Genomic DNA, 18,774 nt, shown 5'->3' with positions numbered 1-18,774 from the left:
CAGACGACTATATTTGGATTTCCACTGGGGATCTAAAGAAGAAGCTAGAGTTTAATCCATTCAAATACAAAAAACATTCTGGGCCTTCTTTACATCTGAAATACAGAAAACATGCAGAGCTCCATGCATTACACTTTTTATTAACTATGACAGCGACTAGAGGGAACTTCAGACGTCTTACTTGTGATCACAGCCGTGTGGTTCTCTCCACAGCAGACGTGTTTGATGCTGCTGCAGAAGTGCTCCAGCGCTTTTGGCAAATGAACTTCAAAGAGGAAAGTTCCGTGTCCGAGCTGACCGTGTTGACCTCTGCCAAACGTGTACACGTCGTCCCCTGGCACAGCAAAACACACAGAGAAGCAGACGACCGCACTAATCACAGCCAACAGCACATTTATTCAACTACTGTACTGAAGTTTGAAGTACTTGTACTCAAGTCGATGTTCTACTTCTGTATGTTTGTCCTGAATTTAACAGAAAAAAGAGCTACTAACTAAAAAAGGACCTACCTACTAAGACCTACTTCATAAAAGTTCCTTACATGGTGGCAATTTTCCTCGACTGAAAGCAGTGATCCCTTACTGTGTCTTTCATGATTCTCACACTCACTCACACTGTTACCTGTCCAGGTGAACCTGTGATAGACTGTTACCTGTCCAGGTGTCAGCCCTGTGAACCTAATGAGGATTAGGCGGTGTGTAGATAATGGAAGGGCGGACGCTTCACATTTTAACACCAACATTTTGATTACGTAGACAATCTGAATTCTTCTTCCACTACGATCAACAGGCTAGCAGATTAAACATGTTTAGTGAAAATGAGAGGATCTAAAAACATAAAATTAAAAGTATTCTGTCCTGTTGATGTACCTGTCAGTGCCACAGTGTGCTCCCCTCCACAGGACACCTGAACGACTCTACCCAGAATGCCTTGGACCTGCTGAGGGACTCTGTGATTGGACAGCTGCTCCACCTGGAGGCCAAGTCTTCCATTTGCACTCTCACCGAACGTGTAGAGATCACCGTGCACTGGAACAAAGCCCAGACAGCATTCGCAGCACAGTAAATTCCATGACTGGTATCTGAAGATCTGTGAAACAAACACTCTGGGTGACTGTGTCGTACCTGTGACGAAGGCTGAGTGGTGGTTCCCACAGGAGACCCATATCACCTGTTCTCCAACCATCACCTCTCTGGGTTCTGCTGCAAATCCCTCATTCCCTAAACCGATCTGACCCACAGAGTTGTCTCCCCACATGAAAAGCCTCCCGTCCTCTACCAAACACACAGAGTAAGAACACTCTAAAGCCATAAAAATATAATGTGAACGTTTCCACCTTGAATCGTGGCTAGCATGGGAAACTTATTCCATTCTGGTTGTTCAGACCTGTTAAGGCAGCTGAGGTGTTGCATCCTGCAGAAAGCATTTTGATTGGAGCCCAGTCACAGAACGGCTGCAGCAGGTGAAAGGAGGTGGTGTTGCTGCAGTGGCTCAAACCGAGTTGCCCGGTCTGGTTACTGCCAGCACTGTACACACCGCCCCCACCTAGAAACACACAAACCTGCTGAAATAGAACAACAACAAGCACTCTGGGCCAACCTGTCACGTTTAATGTTATTCATCATCTTACATGTGCAGACAATTGTGTGATCTCTCCCACAAGCAGCAAGCTTCACCTTCTCAGACTTCAAGGCTGAAAAGAAATGTACGGTTGTCATAGCAACTAAGATTTACCCCAAAATACCAAATTAGGGCTTATTCAGTCTACAGGATGGGCTGTAAGTTTTCATACGTAGGAAAATGTTTAGAGTATGTTTTTTATGTTTCAGATTCCATAGAAGATGCGTTTGACGCCATCTTTGGGGGCACCTAAAGGCCATGGTGTATCAGGTGAAGATACGAGACATAAATCATCTCCAGGAACGTTTCACCAACGCCATCACAAGCAGAACTTCAACTAATGCAAGTTCATCAGCAAACAATGGTAATCATATGGAGCACATTATATAAATAAGAACGGTTGTCCAACACATAATGTTTATTTTTCCCATGTATGGAAACTTATGCCCCCCCCTCCCTGTATATCCATTTATATGCAAAGAAGAGCTGAAACAGTTACCAGACCCAACAATAATCACAAGCACATATAATTAGCTCTAAAAAAAATACAGACGCAGTAGAAATAGTGAGCAGGAGCATCCTCAGTGTAAAGCTCCCTACCTTTCACAGAACACGGTCTGCTTGCAGCTGACTCCAGCCTCAGCCCCAGTTGGCCCAAATTATTCCCACCAAACATGAGCAGCCTCCCATTTTCTGTAAATCATTTCAGAGATGTAAGTTTGACTGGACTAGAAATAATTTAGACTGCATCCATCAGTAAATAAAGTCAGCATTCCTCATTAAAGCATGCAGGTGAGTGTACCTGTGATGACTGCAGTGTGCTCTCCTCCACAGGACAGGTGCACTGGACGGTCATTCTTCAACCAGAACTTGCTTGGCACATTATCAGCAAAACTGCTCTTTCCAAACGTGAAGACAGCTCCTGTTTCTGAAGACATACGTGGTTGATCTTTCCTCTGACAGGAAGCAGCTGCAGAGCTCCAACTTAACACCAGATAAACCCCAACCTGCTGTCAGACCTCAAGCCATTTACAGAAGACAGAAATAGCAACAGGTTTACTGCCGTTATCAGAAGGTAAGACAGGTAAGTACAGGTAAGAAATCATGAAACCCCGGGCTATAAGTTAGCAGTAGTGAAGGAAGGATCCTCACCAGGTATGTCCACACCTGTCTGCCCCGTCATCTCCACCCACCTTTACCCCGCTGACAGCTGCTCCTCACCGGGCAGCTCTGCTCAGGCTGACCGAGCAGAGCTAAAGGCTGGGTTAGAGGGAGGCAGGAGGAAGCTAAGCTAGCTAGCTGTACCTGTGGAGTTACCTAGTTAGCGACAGGTAAAAAATACACGAATAGTCACTTTAAACATATTTATAGAGGTGGGCAGCGTATTAATGACTCTGGAATAACAAAACACTTAAAATCATATTGCTAAAAGGATACTTTAAAACTCTTATCATAAGTGAACCGTTAAAAACATTCAACATTCACCTGTGGCCTAATAACATGAATATTAATCCGCTGAAACGTAGCGCTTTGGTCGGTGAAAACAGCCTTATTTCTTCCGAGCTATTATCCAGTATCACTTTGTATATTCTACTGATTTGTAGTAGTTTCAAAGATGAATACAGCTAGATAAAATTTGTGTCAGCTTTTGCCGGTGACAAAACAAACATTTTCATCCCGGGCCGTTCAGCATCTTGCGCTATTTTTTTTTTTCTTGTAGGAATGGAGCTAAGGCCCCCCCCCCGGACTGAACAGTTTTTACATACCTACTGACTCGTTTAAAATGACTTGAGACACAACGTGCGTGAAAAGAAAAATGATTCCACAAATGTTCTTTTCTCCTGCAGGTTGCCACTACCAGGTCAAGAAGGAGTGTTGCCTAGCAACCCTATAGCTAGGCTTATCCATGATGCTTAGCGAATAAAATCATGGACTGTATATTATTGTACAGTCTATGATTAAAATAGATAGTCAGAAAGCTTATTCCCATAATTTTAATCATTATTATTATCATTACATTAAAATTCACTTCTAAAAGCAATGTTGATTCTGATTCAATGCTAGTACTAGAAGAAGATTTCCCAAAGAATCTGAGAGTAATGCTACCACAGGTTGTACAATAAGGACATATACAGTCTATGCATCCCCCCTTTTTTTTTTTTTTTTTGCTTTAGTGACTTTTTTTGGATTTTGTTGGTGGTGAAAACTGATTTTTGTCAGAAAACTTACTTACTGCACATATTAAACAAGGAAAAAAAATATTTAAAGCAATGAAAATATCATTAGAATTAGAAAGCCACGCCTCTCCTGCCATAAAGCCACGCCTCTCCTGCCATAAAGCCACGCCTCTCCTGTCAGAGAGCCACACCTCCAGGCGTCCAGGGAGTGAAAGCTGCTTCTTGCTGATGAAACAGTCACACAGCTTTACGTTCACACTGGATTTTCTTTGAGGCACGATGTTTCCCAGGCTGTTGTCTGTCAACACTAACGTTTTCAAATGTTTGCAGTCTCTTCAAAGCTGTGCAGCAGCAGCACGAGGGTTTGGGTAAGAGAATCCAGACTTCTACTGTATTAAAAGCCACGTTGTGTCAGCTGTAGAAGAACTCATGCCTCTACTTGCTGCTTTCCCAGCTCTGCTTCTCTTGATTCGGTGGCTTTAAAAGGGCGCAGCTGTCTGACCCTGAAAGACTTCAGCTCAGATGAAATCAAGCGGCTGCTGTGGGTGTCAGCAGACCTCAAGCATCGCATCAAGCATGAAAAACAGGTGAATAACTTTAGCTAACAAGTGCTAACTCCACTGTTTGTTAGACATCTCCTGTTTTAGTTTGTGTCCCCTGTTTGTCCCTTTTAAGACAGCTAGCTGTCATTTCTATTTCAGTATCTGCCTCTTCTGCAAGGAAAGTCGATTGCTATGATATTTGAGAAGAGGAGCACCAGAACAAGAATGTCCACAGAAACAGGTGTGAGTTTGGAACCCACATGTAGCTCAGTGAATTAGACAGAATAATGCTGACTGCAGGCTAAAAACCTGTAAGTATTATATTTGTTTAAAGTTTACACAGATGAGCTGCATGCATGGATTCTTCTTTAATTTCTAAAAACGTGTCCTGGTGCTGTTAGCTGGGATGATCTCATTCATCAGTCATTGTTAGTACAGACACAAAGGAACTGCTGAGAAGCGACTTTCAGTGCAAACCTTTAACAAAACACTGAACAACTCCTTTCACTCCTGTTTCTCCCTGTACTACTACACCTCAATGTGTGTATTTTTCTGTGTGCTCATTTGCTTGCATTCGTTGATTTTTAGAGAAACTAAATTTGCTCTATGAACAGGTTTTGCTTTGCTTGGTGGACATCCCTGCTTCCTCACCTCACAGGACATCCATCTGGGAGTGAATGAAAGCTGCACAGACACAGCTAGGTGAGTCTTATAATTATGATTTCACTTTAAGAAGAAATATCTGTCTCATTTCGATGTCTATTGTACACGATTCTTCTTAGTTATCTTTGTTTATCCAATGAAATATGAACAAACAACCTTTACATGTCGTACTAAAGATAGTTTAGGTCAACAAAGGTCTTCTGTGATGTGTGTAATTATTGTGTGTTTTTACAGTTGATCTCCTAACTTTCACCACAGGGTGCTCTCAGGACTCTGTGATATTGTCTTGGCCAGAGTGTACAGCCACTTGACACTGGAGGAGCTGGAAAAGGAGGCTTCCATCCCCATCATCAACGGTCTGTCTGACCTCTATCACCCCATCCAGATTCTGGCTGACTTCCTCACTTTACAAGTACTCTTAGCCCTCATTATACCACCATTTTATCCAGTGTATGGTAATGATGCTGAGCCTTCTAAGTTACTGAAACTCACTTGTAGGAGCATTATGGATCTCTGACTGGACTGACAGTGAGCTGGATTGGAGATGGGAACAATGTCCTCCACTCCTTTATGATGACTGCAGCCAAACTGGGAGTTCATCTCAGGATTGCTACGCCAAAGGTTCATATTATGTCCTGTTCTTTTACTGTGTTAATGTCCTGTTTGTCCATTCTTGTTTTGCAGTTTGCAGATACTAATGCAACCTTTATCTTCTCCTCTCTGCACTTCTCATGACACTAAAATAAAACTGTCGTTATTCCCAGGGGTACGAGCCAGAACAGAGTATTATTCATGAGGCACAAAAACTCTCCAAGCAGGTGAGATCCTCTCTCGGCGTCATAAAAGATTCTGTGCTTCCTATTATTATTATTATTATGAATAAATGAATGAAATAATCTTTCTGTCTCAGCATGGGACCCAGCTTGTTCTGACCTCTGATCCAATGGAGGCCGCCCACGGCAGCAACGTTTTGGTCACTGATACCTGGGTCAGCATGGGACAGGAAGACGAGAAGAAAAAGAGGCTCGAAGACTTCAAAGGTTACCAGATTACTATGCAGGTAAAGAGGGATGTTATTTTACTTTTTTTTGCCTGTGTCTATAACCTGTTTTAGAAGTCAGGACACCAGTAGAGTTTTAAAGAAGCTAGCTGCTGCTTTTCCTCCACTATAACCCCTTTTGAAACACGGCATACATAATATTATGGGCTTGATAATTCTGGCATCACTTTTACAGTAATGTTCCTCATGTTTCATTCAGACATTTCCACCACTGACACAGAATCACGGTTCCTACATATGTTAGCTATTTGTTAGACTACATCTAGAGATTTGTTCAAGTCCACTCAGTTCACACTTGTGTTGGTTTCTGGATCTGATCTAGTAAGATTTCCATCAGTTTTTACAGAGTCCTGACCAGGCTTTCATTCAGACATGAAGCTGAATTGTTTAGATGATGCCAGATAAATGCAAAGGAATACATGTATGAAAGGCGCTAACAAACTCATTCACTCACTCAATTCAACATCTCCATCTTGAAACAAAACAATCGCGTTTAACCTTCTGCAAACTCCATGTAACTTTTTTTTATGGAATGCTTTTCACGGTACATTTAATTGTACAGTAAGGGAGAAGGTGATACTATACACAAAGCTGCACAAAGAAGATTTTTGCTTCTATAAGTAATATAAAGTCAGTGTTCTACTGTACTTTTCATGTACAAAGGCGGCTGCTAGCATCTGTCTGATATAAATTTTGTCATCTCACATTTAGTGAGTTCTTAATAGTCTCTTTTACCCATCTACACAAGTCTGCATGCAGGCAGCTCAGAATGAGTGTGACCAGACAGTTCAAGCAGCTGCACTCCAAATATGATACAGAATATGACCTGCAGCGACTGTTTGCAGTGGAGTCTCCCAGTCAACTAGAAAAGCAGTAAAATAACAGCAACTACACATCGGTGTCTGAGTGTGGCTCTATCCCAAGAAGCAAACGTTTACTAGGTGTTTGTTTGTGTCTAGACACGTTGCTGCTGAAGCTGGTTTTAACTCCATGATCTGGTTGCTGGTCCATTTCAGACTGGAAGCGTGGCCAAACCAGACTGGACCTTCCTGCACTGTCTCCCTCGGAAAATGGAGGAGGTGGATGATCAGGTGTTCTACTCATCCCGCTCCCTCGTCTTCCCTGAGGCTGAGAACAGGAAGTGGACCATCATGGTGGGTAATCTGCTGAAACACGAGTATTTAATGTGCAGTTTAACACCAGTGTAGGTTTTAGTTAATCCTGCTGGAATCGTCTTTGCTTCCAGTTTGAATTTCTGTTTGCTGATTGTCTCAACCGTCTTCTCTTTCAGGGTCTAATGGTTTCTCTTCTGACGGACTACGCTCCACAGATGCCTGTGATGAAGTTTTAACTTCAGGTGTTTAAAACACTCAGTGTCATCCATCCAGATTAAAGTGCACTTACCCAAAATGTTTGTTGATGAGCTCCAACAAAACCTGTCCAGGTAGAAGGCCACAAGCAGATTTATAGAAGGGGGAACAGGACTGTAGTGGTCCAGTATAGAGGGCTGTTTGTGGGTTTTTAAGGCTGATAATGATTATTAGTGAGATATTCATTTGCAGTAAATGAAAGTATTTAAAATCTTGGAGTTAAACTTGGAAGAACACAAACTAACAGAAAACTTTGTTTTTGTATCAACAAAATCTTGTAAAATTTTGTATTTTATTGGTGACGTATGACCAATCAAATCCGTCCAGAAGACAGAGCGACCACAGCCAGATAAAGGATCAGAGCCAAAGTAGCGCCTTTTTAAATCAGATACTGATAATCAGAAAATGGGCTGCATTTATCACTATCATTGCATACTAACTCTTGATATACGTCGTCGTACGGTGCTTTGGACAAAAGCGTCTGCTAAATGAAATTGTAGAATATAGCACGCTGTGATAGAATGGTCAGCTATGAACAGAGCAGTGTAGGACCGTTTGTTTCAAGCTAATCATTGACCATCTGAGACATGGCCTTCCATGATAGATTTTACTTGTCCTCATCAAAGAGTGAAACCTGAAATGTTTGGAGGGCAAATCCACAATTCTTCTTGTGTACAAATAGCCTCATAAATACGTTTTCTACAACAGATTTGACAAACATTTTTGATACAGATGAAGGCCTGTGATCACTTACAGTCAGAGAACCCCTCTATAATTATATAGAGGGGTTCTCTGACCAGGAATAACTACAGAAAACACTGTAATGTTCAGGTCACAACAAAAAAATCTAAACCTATCCTTTAAAATATTTTACAGATGTTGAACTAATGAAACTCTGTAAGGAAATTGAAAAGGTTTCATTTGATTCATGTTTTGATGTAGCAACTAGCACATCTAGACAAAAAATAACAGCAGTTATAGTTGATGAGGTTTACATTCAACTTGAAGCACCATCTTCAAAACTTCAGTTGTTTCCCTGCAGTGGACAGAAATGTCTTTAATGCTTAGAAGAGAAATGCTTTCAGAACAACAGTAATCGTTTCCAAATGAGGTTATTTTTCTTTTTTTAAAAAAGAGAAATGTGACAAAGTAAAGCTCCAAACCCTCCACCACAGCAGACACACAGAATAAATGTTTTATGTAAAAAACTAACGGAAGAATCTTAATACAAAGCTTTAATGCAAATATTTGTACTACTGTATAGCAAAAATCAAAGGTTACATCACATCTTTGTTTTTCTGATAAAAGTAGTACCTGTTCAAACATAACATGAAAATACGAGGTAAGACTGAAGCACCGGCTCCATGGAGAACAACCTCTCCTCTCAGAGCTCCTTCTTCTCTAATACTAAAGGACTGTTGGAGGATAAATAGAAGTACACGTACCACTGGGTATTTACAGCTTCTGTTTCTGGGCTGTTTGTATTCATGAGTGAATCCATTTTCCTCATTTGGTCTTCATTGCTAATAAATGGGAACCACCACCTCCTCTGGCATGTAGTGAAAGAACACGTATGTTCAAGTGCAATTACTGTGAAAGTCCACAGGTACAGGTGATCATGAAATGGAAGGACTAACCCAACACATCATCATCTCACTCTGCAGGTTCCTCATTCATGTCAGCCAGCAGACCAGGGCTGGTTTCCTGTTCCCATTCATTCCTATTGGAGCTATCCCAGCATGCACTGCAGGAGGAAGGGTTAACCTAACCCTAATCCTTCCTATTGGAACATGAAAAGCACAAAAATGTTGATTCTGTTCAAGCGTCTCAGTCAGTCCCGACAGTAGACGTGTTTCCATCGACATGTTCAGTGGAGGAGGAAAGTTTTCGGACACGCCATACGTTTGTGAAAAATCACATTGAGAACCACTCTTGGGTCTTCAAGTCTAATTTCTTTTAGTCCAATCACAGCCATAATACTAACAAATCCTAAAAAGGCCACTAAAAACTTGATTGGTTCCATAAAAATGAGACATTTTGAGGTTTAGTTCATTTTGTACAATTTAGTTTTGCAGCTGCACCTTTTGAAATGCAAAAAAGATTTTTCCACAAATATTTCAGGATATTTGAGATTGCTGTCTGAAAACTATTCCACCTCTGTTTGACATATCACATTTCAAGCTACAGTAGTAGTTCTGAGATGTTTTTGTTCAGACATTAATAAGAAGACATGAGGAACATTTCTGACATTATAATCGAGCTATAGTTTTTAATTAATTAGCTGTCAACTATTCAATTAGTGGTAAACAGCTTTGATAGACTTGCTTAATTGTTTTTTAAGTCTAAATCTTCTTTGGTTCTTTTTCTCCTGACTGTAAACTGATTATCTTTGGGATAAGAATAAACAACATATCTGAGGTGTCATCTCAGGCTTTCAGAAACACGATTTGACGTTTTTCATCATTTTCTGACATCTTACACACCAAACCTAGAAAATAACACACAGATCAACTGAAAACGAGGGCAGTTATCACCTGCAGCCTTGGCTGATGGAAATGCAAAAATGCAGAAAAAAAAACAGATATTTAACTAACTTGAGGTGGTTTTGTCTTTTTGAGTCAACGTGCTTCATGGGTTAAGATCCAACATCGTGGACGTTTAACTCACGTGACGGATCGGCTGTTTCTGCCTCAGACCTCTCCACATTTCTATCTCCTAGACGGCCGGTTCTGTTTCTTCTTTGAGTTTTTTTGTGGTGGATGGCAAACAGCTGCTTCTGTTTATTCCAGCCATACGCATCATAGTCTCTACTGCCTCCTTCTGATGACTTCTCTCAGGTTATCTGCTGAAAACCCGTTGATGGAAACACGTCTAAGGTTTTTTTTCTGCATGATTTCAAAAGTCAGCTTCCTGTTGAGTTACACAGAAACATGGCTGGTGTTGCATGAATAACACTAAAACCATGTCAATGAAGCAGTTCAATGGAAATCAGCCATGATTAATTAGAATGTACACCTTTTTTTAACTGCTGGGACATAAATGTCTTCAGTAAAAGGTGTTTTCCTCAGTCATAGTTGAGTGTCTGTCCTGTTCTTTCCCTGCTGTGTAACGTGGTGTTTAAGTAGAGATCTACAATCAGAGTCACAAAACTGTGAAAACAAACAAATTTATTTTCTGCTCCCTTTAAAATGTCGTCTTTATTCCATTAAAGGTCCTGCACAGCTGCACAGAGTATTTGTAACTCTCACGTTACCAACTCCTCTGCATATCAAGCTGTTAGCTGTTAGCCGTTAGCTGCTACTGTGGAGTTTTCACACGTCCTCCTGGTTGGTGATTACATCCTTCTTCTGCAGCACATCCTCCACTCTGTTACCACAAGACTCCAGACTCTGGCACCCCACAGCTTTCTGGCATTCTTGTCTAGTTTTACAACTTCTACATATTTTAGTTTTAAAACAATTTCACAGCGAGGATAACTATTGTGATTTTGACTGAGAGGATGTGACTTCATGGAACTCTTTCCCATCCATCCATCCAGTGTAACATGATTCAGAGTAGAGATGGAAAGCGGTAAAACTGATGCATGTCCACAGTGTTGCTCAGTGACTGCTGTAAACAAGCTAACAGAAAGAGCTGCAGAAGCCCACACAGGCCAGAAACCCGTCTAATTAGAGACAGTGAGTGAAAACATCTGTCTGTGGAGAACAGCTGCTGACTGCAGGCTTTGGAGACTAAGCGCCTTCAGTGGAGCTGATCTGGCTGCAAACGGACTTCACTTCATGTGATAAAGAATCATTTCTAAAGGAAGCAGATCACAGTGCTGTCAGTCAGAAACTACTGATGTTTTCTTTCCTACTGTCTAATGGGGCATGTGTTATTCTGAGAACAGACCATAATATATAGCAGTAAACACATGAATCCCACAGTCGGACCGTTCAGGTTACAGTAGTTCTGATTACATTAATAAAGGTTTGGTTCATCATAGTGGGATGAAGAATGTGCCTCTTTCTAATCATTTCAAGTAGCATGCAGGGAGAGCAGACCATCAGCCCTCATTAACGCTGGAGATAACTGGACCTGCTGTGTTCAGGCGGGTTTCTCCTCCACGTCCTGCTCTTCTTCATCTCTGTCGTCTTTGACTATCCCTTCGTCGATGCTCTCCAGCCTCAGTCTCTGACCGTCCAGGTATCTGGGCCTCGGTGCCGTCCTCGCTGTGAACAGTCCCCCCGGCAGAGCCAGACCCTCCCCAAACAAGGTGAGCTTAGCATCGTTCTCGATGGCCTTCGCCAGGCAGGAGGCAAACGTGTCGAGGGATTTGTGGACCTCTGCATGGACTTGGACTGAGGACATGTTTTCAGCTGAGGAAGGAAACGTTGAACTGTTTGTGAGGAAGCTCACAGCTACGGTGTTTGGTCATTTGCTGACTGACTAGCTCATTTCTAAAACCCTCAGTGAGTATGAAGTGTCTTCTCTCCTCTCTAATCTCCTGTGGAGCCCAGAAATAAATGACAGATACCTTTGGAATGCTCCACCTGGTCTTCAAAGGTCACAGAGCTCCTCCTCTTCCCGGACGGATTCCCGTGGTGCTGCAGAAGAGACGAGCCGTCTGTAGAGAAGTTCTCCAGCAGCATCACATCTGTACCTGCGAGGGAACGAAGAGACACGGCTAACTGCAACCAAACACTTTACAGAGGAGGAAAATGAAAGGAAGGGCCGTCTTCATAACACAGAGTCATAAATGTTCAGAAATACGCTGAACAATGAGCCATTCTGTGTCACACATGACTTTACTCCAGCTGAAACCTGCGCTGTGAGGCTGGAACCAAGCTGTGGGCTATGACAGAACATCTACCTCACTAATCCTGTCTTCTTCTTTGTTTTCAGGTTTACAGCAACAGTTGACTTCTAAAAAACCACACAGGCTTCATTCAGGATGTAAAACCCACTAAAATGATGATCACAATTAGAGATCATCTTTGACACTTTACTCATTTAATTTACAAATTAACACAAATAAGCACTGCTGTATAACGTCCTGTTAGCATGAAAAGGCAGACATCAGGTATACAGTACAAAGTGTAGAAGGAGGATGGATCTGACACATTTCAGGGGTTATTGTTCCCATTTCTTTTCTTCCTGGATGAAACACTCACATGAATCCTGAGTGAAACTGAAGCCGGTGTCTCCTGTGCTGCTCTCTGGGGCCAACAGATGTCCTCCTCCAGCCAGCATGGCAGTCAGGTGTGGAGACAAACCCAGGTCTGAAACAACACAAACAGCTTCTTATGTGACTGGACCAGAGCACAGAAAACCTTAAACAGGCTGCGTATAACGACACAGACAGATATAAACCATCCACTGTTTGTACGCTAGTTAAATTACTACACTACTAAATAAATATTTACGCCCACACCACCATGGTTTGGATCATACCAGAGATCTGATGTTTACATGAACACAGATAAATCAGGTCATAGGTGTAAACTGGAGAAACGCTGGTGAATGATATCTGCACTGTTAAACAAAAACTGTCATTTCTGGAATCCTTAATCTGACGTCCTTGGAGCCTTTAACCTTCAGTCAATCTGACTACAACTGTTGACATGTTACCGTGTGCTGCAGGCTTCAACATGTCGACATCGGGATGCTTTCTACCATCTCAGTGATCCAGCATGTCACACTCTTTGATTACTAAATGTGGGATGCTTCTGCTGCTGTCAGTCACATCGCTAAGCTGTGGCATCGTCAAGATTTAATGATCATAACTGTGTTCCTGCAAACATGCTCATCGTTCTATTCAGAGTTTCCTGTTGAGTTCTGATCTGTGATTTGGCATCCTAACCCAGAATGACCGTCCTCTGAACTGATCTGAGTCACCGTCGTCCCACCTGTGATTCTGTTGGAGATGCTGAAGAGGCGGGACGTCCGTTGTCGCGTGGCGAACGACTCTCTGTAGTAGCGATCTCCAAAGCACATCCCCAGCAGCTCCTTCCTCACCGTTTTATTCCACAGGCCGTAAATGAGCGGGTGGCACACGGCGCTGCAGAAAGAAAGCCACGCCACCAGAGTCTCCAGCCCCTGAGACACACCGCTCTGCCCCCACAAAGCCTCGGTGCAAACCACCCCGACGTACGGCCCCCAGGTCATGAGGAAGGTGCCGATCACCACTAGGATGGTGACGAAGGCCTTACACTGACTCCCCGCGTACACCAGGCTCCGTCTGCTCCCGTTAGAGGAAGTCGAGGTGCTGGAGTTCTTACGGCCGTTCCTCTGAGCTCCCGCAGCGTCGTCCTGGGCCACGACGACCGTCCCACAGTGCACCTTACGGGCTTTCATACGAGCAACACGGAAAATGACACCGTAACACGCCAGCATGACTAAGAAGGGGGGAAGGATGCACCAGGTGACCCAGAAGGCCGTGTAGCTCGGCTCTCGGTGCCAAGAAGCAACGCACGTCCTCTTGAAGCAGTCGAACTCGAAGGAGGACCAGCTGAACAGAGGAGGCAGACATCCTACCAGGGAGTGGAACCACACGTAGGCGATGACCACCACCGCCCGGTTCCCTGTGATCTTCATCGGGTAGATCATCGGGTAGAGCACGGCGTAGTACCTGCAGCCATGAGAGAAGAACGAGAAGTCAACGCTGTTCTCCAGGGAGGTTTCTGATCCAGTAACACAGAGGCAAACAACGCTGTGAAGTGTTTTCCTAAAAGCTGCAAACGGAACAGAAAAGAGGGTTTTGGCAGGAGAACAAAAACATGCACTGTAATCAAAAATCCCCAAAGGTGCTGAGGGTAATTAGGACGCAGTGAGAACAGCGAGGACTGTATGCTACAGAGGAACTACAGCCGGTCTGACTGAACAGGAATAAGTCCAGCTACTCAGTGTTACCTGTAAGACTGATTCAACAGCTCAAAACATTTGGAAAGTAACAAAAATGCTGATTTCAATTGCTGTTTTTCTGAGCAAGAAATCCAAAGCTGAAAGTTAAATTTAAAATTTCAAAAAATAAGGAAAACCAGAAAATGCAGAAACACTGAAATGTCTGATGAACAAGTTTTAAGGCAGGATATCGCTACAGATTTTACTGTGCAAGTGCCAGTTAGATTTGTAAAAAAAACAGCTTCTCAAAGTTCAACTTCCCAAGTGAGTAATTTAGTTTTAACGGGCGGACACAGAAATGTAGGCGACACACAACAACCTTAAAACTGCAAAACCGTTATTTGAGTCATAAAATATTTGATTGTACCTAGAAAAGACTGAATTTCTCATAAAAATGTCTGATTAAAAACTTGTAAATGGAGTGTGGTTTGCTCATCAGCTTTATGTGAGCGGATGTTTTGTGGTCATTTTTCCTTTCTAAAAGTAGAAATGAAGTAGAATAATCTGAGCTCTGCAGATGAATGGTGCATTCATGTTGGCAGGCGTGTAAGCCCGTTTAATGCTCGTTATTTGAGCTGGAAAAGCTCCAGAAAAGCCACGGCCTGAAGTGTGTGGTTCACCAGTCTTATTTAAAGGTCACACTCTGACCTCGCTGGGAAAACACCAAAATAACATCCTCTGGTCAAGTTAGTGAGCATGAGCTTGTTTGCTACGTGTCAAGTCTTGTTTACAGCGAGACATAAGAATAAAAACACCTGTGCTCATTTTTTATATTCTTACCAATGGGGATAATCTCAGATATACTGATTAAAACTTCCAAAAATAAACCCAATTCAAACAGAAGTCAGAGGTATAACTGTTCTCTTGGTAAAAACTGGACATTTGATAGGAATTAAATGAAAATTTCTCCCTGGTCACATCAAAGCTTCAGCCTTTATTGAGACTCATTTACTATACAAAGATTGATTCAAAATTCCCTTCATGTGTTCAGCTGAATAAAACATCATTTAAATAAATAAAACATCACGCCAAGAGGAAAAAACAGAGAATGATGCATGAAGCTATCAGACAGACGCGTCACTGTGGAAAAATTGCACTTTTCATGGTTTGTGATTGATTAAATCTCAACGTGCTGAATTTAGAGGGTCAAACATTCATCTCGTGTTCGCTCACATGTAAAAACTGTTCAATACACCCACTGGCCAATAAAGCTGCCATTCTCAAGGACACATGAACAAATTCTGGTACCAAGCCAGTTAATCCTCATTCCACTGCTATATCTGCCTAAAGGTAGGATGAAAGTTTGGATATGATGCTGCATCAATCACTAAGGTGCCACTCAAAGCAACAGAAATGACTGTTCTGTACTTTTCTTCACCTTAACAGGGAGTTTTTGCATCTTTCAGCTCACTGCTCGGTTTTACAGCTCATAGTTTTCCTGTTTCAGTCCAGCTGCAGACAGCAAATCAACAACACACTGCCTGCCCGTAACGTTGTATGTTCATGCTTTGTTCATGTGGCCCAATAAAATAAGGACCTACAGCACTGAAGCTGGTACTCACCTGTCGATAGCGATAGCCCCGAGGGTCAGCATGCTGGCAGAGCTGATGAGCAGGTACAGCAGAGCGGTGAAGTTGCACCACACCACACCAAACACCCACTCCCTCTTCACCGAGCTCACGGCCACAAACGGCAGCACCAGCACCGACAGCAGCAGGTTGGACAGAGTCAGGCTGAACACAAACTTGTTGCTGGGCGTGAGCAGATAAGGCCGGCGATAAAGAGTCGCCACGATCAGCAGGTTCCCCAGGCAGGCGAGGAGCGTGATGGTCACGATGGAGACCGACTCCAGGGCAGCCAGACCCTCGCCATTCCCCACCGAGGAGCAGTTCCTACTGGTGTTCATGGTGAGAGACGGGGCCACCGCACAGAAGAAGCAATGCTAGGAGGATGCTGAGGAGGAGGTGGTGGTTAGAAACAGAACCGAACAAGGACCGCACTTCTAAAATCATTTACAGACCTCTGAAGAATATTTTAGCTTTTTGACAGCAAGCAAAGAATCAACGGAAGCAGAAACAGGCTGCAGAGACGTAGATATTCAGACAGTCGCTTTGAAAATCACCAGTCCAGATTTACGTGGTCTGAAATCACCTCTCTGAAATTCCCAACATGTAATTCCAAGGTGTTCCCAAATTCAATAAATTCATAATACATTCATTTTCTGATCTAAAAGTTCAAGTCAACAAAAAAACTAAACATAAAAACAGGCTGCTTGAATTTATATTGTGAAACTCAGGAAAGAAAATCCTGCACAGTGAATTTTAATTTGAATATTGAGGCAACCAATAAATATTAAATAATAAATATAAAAAGCCTGAATAAAATCAGTCATTGGCTGGTAAAATCTGATTAATTCAAGTCATGTTATCTAGGAAAGAAGCTCAGACTGGACTCCAGAAACAAATCCATTATCCAAGTTTAGAAAATTTAAAATGCTAAAGTTATGTAATTTTAAAAAGAAACATCTTTTAGCATTTATGAAGCTGTGCCACACATTCAATAAATGCTATAATACACAATAATGCAGATATATGGACACTTCTAAACAGTTTTTAAAAATCTAACTACAGCTCCAATAATAACGGTCTCCTGCATCTGTACAAGCAGTAATTATGTGAAAACGTGAACAGTAAGCCACTTACTAGGATTTTAGCATGCAGAACGTTTAGATACACGGAATCTGTGTTCACATTGTTTTACTGTCAGGTTCCTGAATAACTGCATTGTATACTCGTTATACAATGACAATAAAGGCTTTCAATTCTATTCTATTCTATTCTACACCAAACTAAAAGCACCAGAATCTAAAATCCTCTGTGTTCACAGTCCAAGCTGTGAAAACTTTTCGTTTGTTCACATTTTTGTCACCAAAAGCACGCTATATTTATAGTGTTGTCAGTTTCTTCGGTTGGTTAACTGAATGTGAAGACAGCAGCACAAATCCCTTTAAAACTTAACTTTTTTTTTAGCTTTCTGTAAAGCTAAACGCTGGTAAACTCAGTGATAGATTAAGAGTAAGTAGCTAACGGTGAGCTAAAATAACTACCGATAGTTAGCCGAGTTTAGCTCCAACTTTCTCCCGTTAGTTAGCCGAGTTTAGCTCCAACTTTCTCCCGTTAGTTAGCCGAGTTTAGCTCCAACTTTCTCCCGTTAGTTAGCCGAGTTTAGCGCCAACTTTCTCACGTTAGTTCGCCGAGTTTAGCTCCAACTTTCTCCCGTTAGTTAGCCGAGTTTAGCTCCAACTTTCTCCCGTTAGTTAGCCGAGTTTAGCTCCAACTTTCTCACGTTAGTTCGCCGAGTTTAGCTCCAACTTTCTCACGTTAGTTAGCCGAGTTTAGCTCCATCTTTCTCCCGTTAGTTAGCCGAGTTTAGCGCCAACTTTCTCCCGTTAGTTAGCCGAGTTTAGCTCCATCTTTCTCCCGTTAGTTAGCCGAGTTTAGCTCCATCTTTCTCCCGTTAGTTCGCCGAGTTTAGCTCCAACTTTCTCCCGTTAGTTCGCCGAGTTTAGCTCCAACTTTTTCCCATTGTCCCCTTAAACGGAGTTCTTTACCTGCTCTGGCTCGGCGCTGCGGCTCCACTTCCCCCTCGACGGCGACAAGACCTCCATCTTCCTCGCCTTGTGTCCCCACTAGCAGAGAACCGAGTCAGAAAAATCCCTGAAAGCCAAGAGGGTTTGCTAAACTCTGGGAACGTTTGTCCCTCATCAGCCGAATCACAAACGGCCAGTTGCAGCTCCTCCTCCTCCTTCAGTGTGGGTGGTCGTGGAGGAAAACTGTGTTCATGTCGTCATTTCACGTTATAATAAGTGGAACTTGTTAAAACATGGCATGTAAACAAACCATCACGCTGCTGTGTGTAGGGTTAGGGTGTAGCTAGCTTAGAGGAACGTTTTCCTGAGCTCCGGGTGCAGTCTGTAGTGTTAGACATCAGATAACTGTAAATAAATAAAGACTATTCTTTTCTCTCAGACTATTCTCTATTCTCCGTGTTTAAACCCTGTGTCTGTACCGGTACTTCTTTAATGACAGACCGGTTGTTTATGAATGGACTACTAACTGGACCACCCACGTAGATCAAAGCTTCCCGCACAAACGCGTCATCTGCCGGTGTCCAATGAGAAGCCGCAGACGTTACCGGCTTCTTCCATGTGGTGGCGCACTTTGACGGAAATGAATGGAAGACCAGAATTTCTTCTTCTCTAGTAGTTTTGTGATTTAAAACAAAGCCTCTTTTTAAAAGAATAACAAATAAATATATTAACTAATTAATACAAATTTAAGACTGCAACATTTTTTTCTTTATTATGGATTGATTCTAAACTAACTTATTAATTTGCTTTTTTGTATAAATTCATATAAAAACTTAACTTCCTAGGACAGGAGGTCCATATTTTTTTCCAA

The 18,774-nt window shown here is 42.4% G+C and overlaps 2 protein-coding genes across 2 annotated transcripts; one reads left to right on the top strand and one right to left on the bottom strand.

Moving 5' to 3' along the window:
* The first annotated feature begins 3,783 nt into the window (after window positions 1–3,783).
* Window positions 3,784–8,598, top strand: otc (ornithine transcarbamylase). Its single transcript, XM_022202768.2, has 10 exons — window positions 3,784–4,165; window positions 4,252–4,384; window positions 4,499–4,580; window positions 4,954–5,041; window positions 5,261–5,414; window positions 5,501–5,623; window positions 5,767–5,820; window positions 5,913–6,062; window positions 7,079–7,216; window positions 7,354–8,598. The coding sequence occupies exons 1-10, from the start codon at window positions 4,077–4,079 to the stop codon at window positions 7,411–7,413; spliced, it is 1,071 nt and encodes a 356-aa protein (XP_022058460.1). The 5' UTR covers window positions 3,784–4,076; the 3' UTR covers window positions 7,414–8,598.
* A 54-nt stretch (window positions 8,599–8,652) lies between these two features.
* On the bottom strand, window positions 8,653–18,396 carry gpr161a (G protein-coupled receptor 161a). The gene is made up of 6 exons (XM_022202756.2): window positions 17,925–18,396; window positions 15,877–16,267; window positions 13,321–14,042; window positions 12,586–12,693; window positions 11,949–12,074; window positions 8,653–11,790 (listed from the first exon to the last, which is right to left on the bottom strand). Exons 2-6 carry the CDS (start codon window positions 16,218–16,220, stop codon window positions 11,519–11,521), a joined length of 1,572 nt encoding a protein of 523 aa, XP_022058448.1. The 5' UTR covers window positions 16,221–16,267; window positions 17,925–18,396; the 3' UTR covers window positions 8,653–11,518.
* Window positions 18,397–18,774: the final 378 nt, after the last annotated feature.

The sequence above is a fragment of the Acanthochromis polyacanthus genome, chromosome 14 (assembly GCF_021347895.1).
Source record: "Acanthochromis polyacanthus isolate Apoly-LR-REF ecotype Palm Island chromosome 14, KAUST_Apoly_ChrSc, whole genome shotgun sequence".
NCBI classification, from domain to species: domain Eukaryota; kingdom Metazoa; phylum Chordata; class Actinopteri; family Pomacentridae; genus Acanthochromis; species Acanthochromis polyacanthus.
The sequence above is the reverse complement of the archived record's forward strand: the minus strand, read 5'-3'. Positions and strand labels throughout refer to the sequence as shown.

Coding starts and splice junctions, on each gene's coding strand:
- gpr161a (XM_022202756.2), bottom strand. CDS start 16,220: ATGAACACCAGTAGGAACTGCTCCTCGGTGGGGAATGGCGAGGGTCTG. Junction 12,694..13,320: donor CATCTCCAACAGAATCACAG/GTGGGACGACGG, acceptor GTGTTGTTTCAG/ACCTGGGTTTGTCTCCACAC. Junction 12,075..12,585: donor CAGTTTCACTCAGGATTCAT/GTGAGTGTTTCA, acceptor GTTCCCTCGCAG/GTACAGATGTGATGCTGCTG.
- otc (XM_022202768.2), top strand. CDS start 4,077: ATGTTTCCCAGGCTGTTGTCTGTCAACACTAACGTTTTCAAATGTTTG. Junction 5,415..5,500: donor CTGACTTCCTCACTTTACAA/GTACTCTTAGCC, acceptor ACTCACTTGTAG/GAGCATTATGGATCTCTGAC. Junction 5,821..5,912: donor CACAAAAACTCTCCAAGCAG/GTGAGATCCTCT, acceptor TTTCTGTCTCAG/CATGGGACCCAGCTTGTTCT.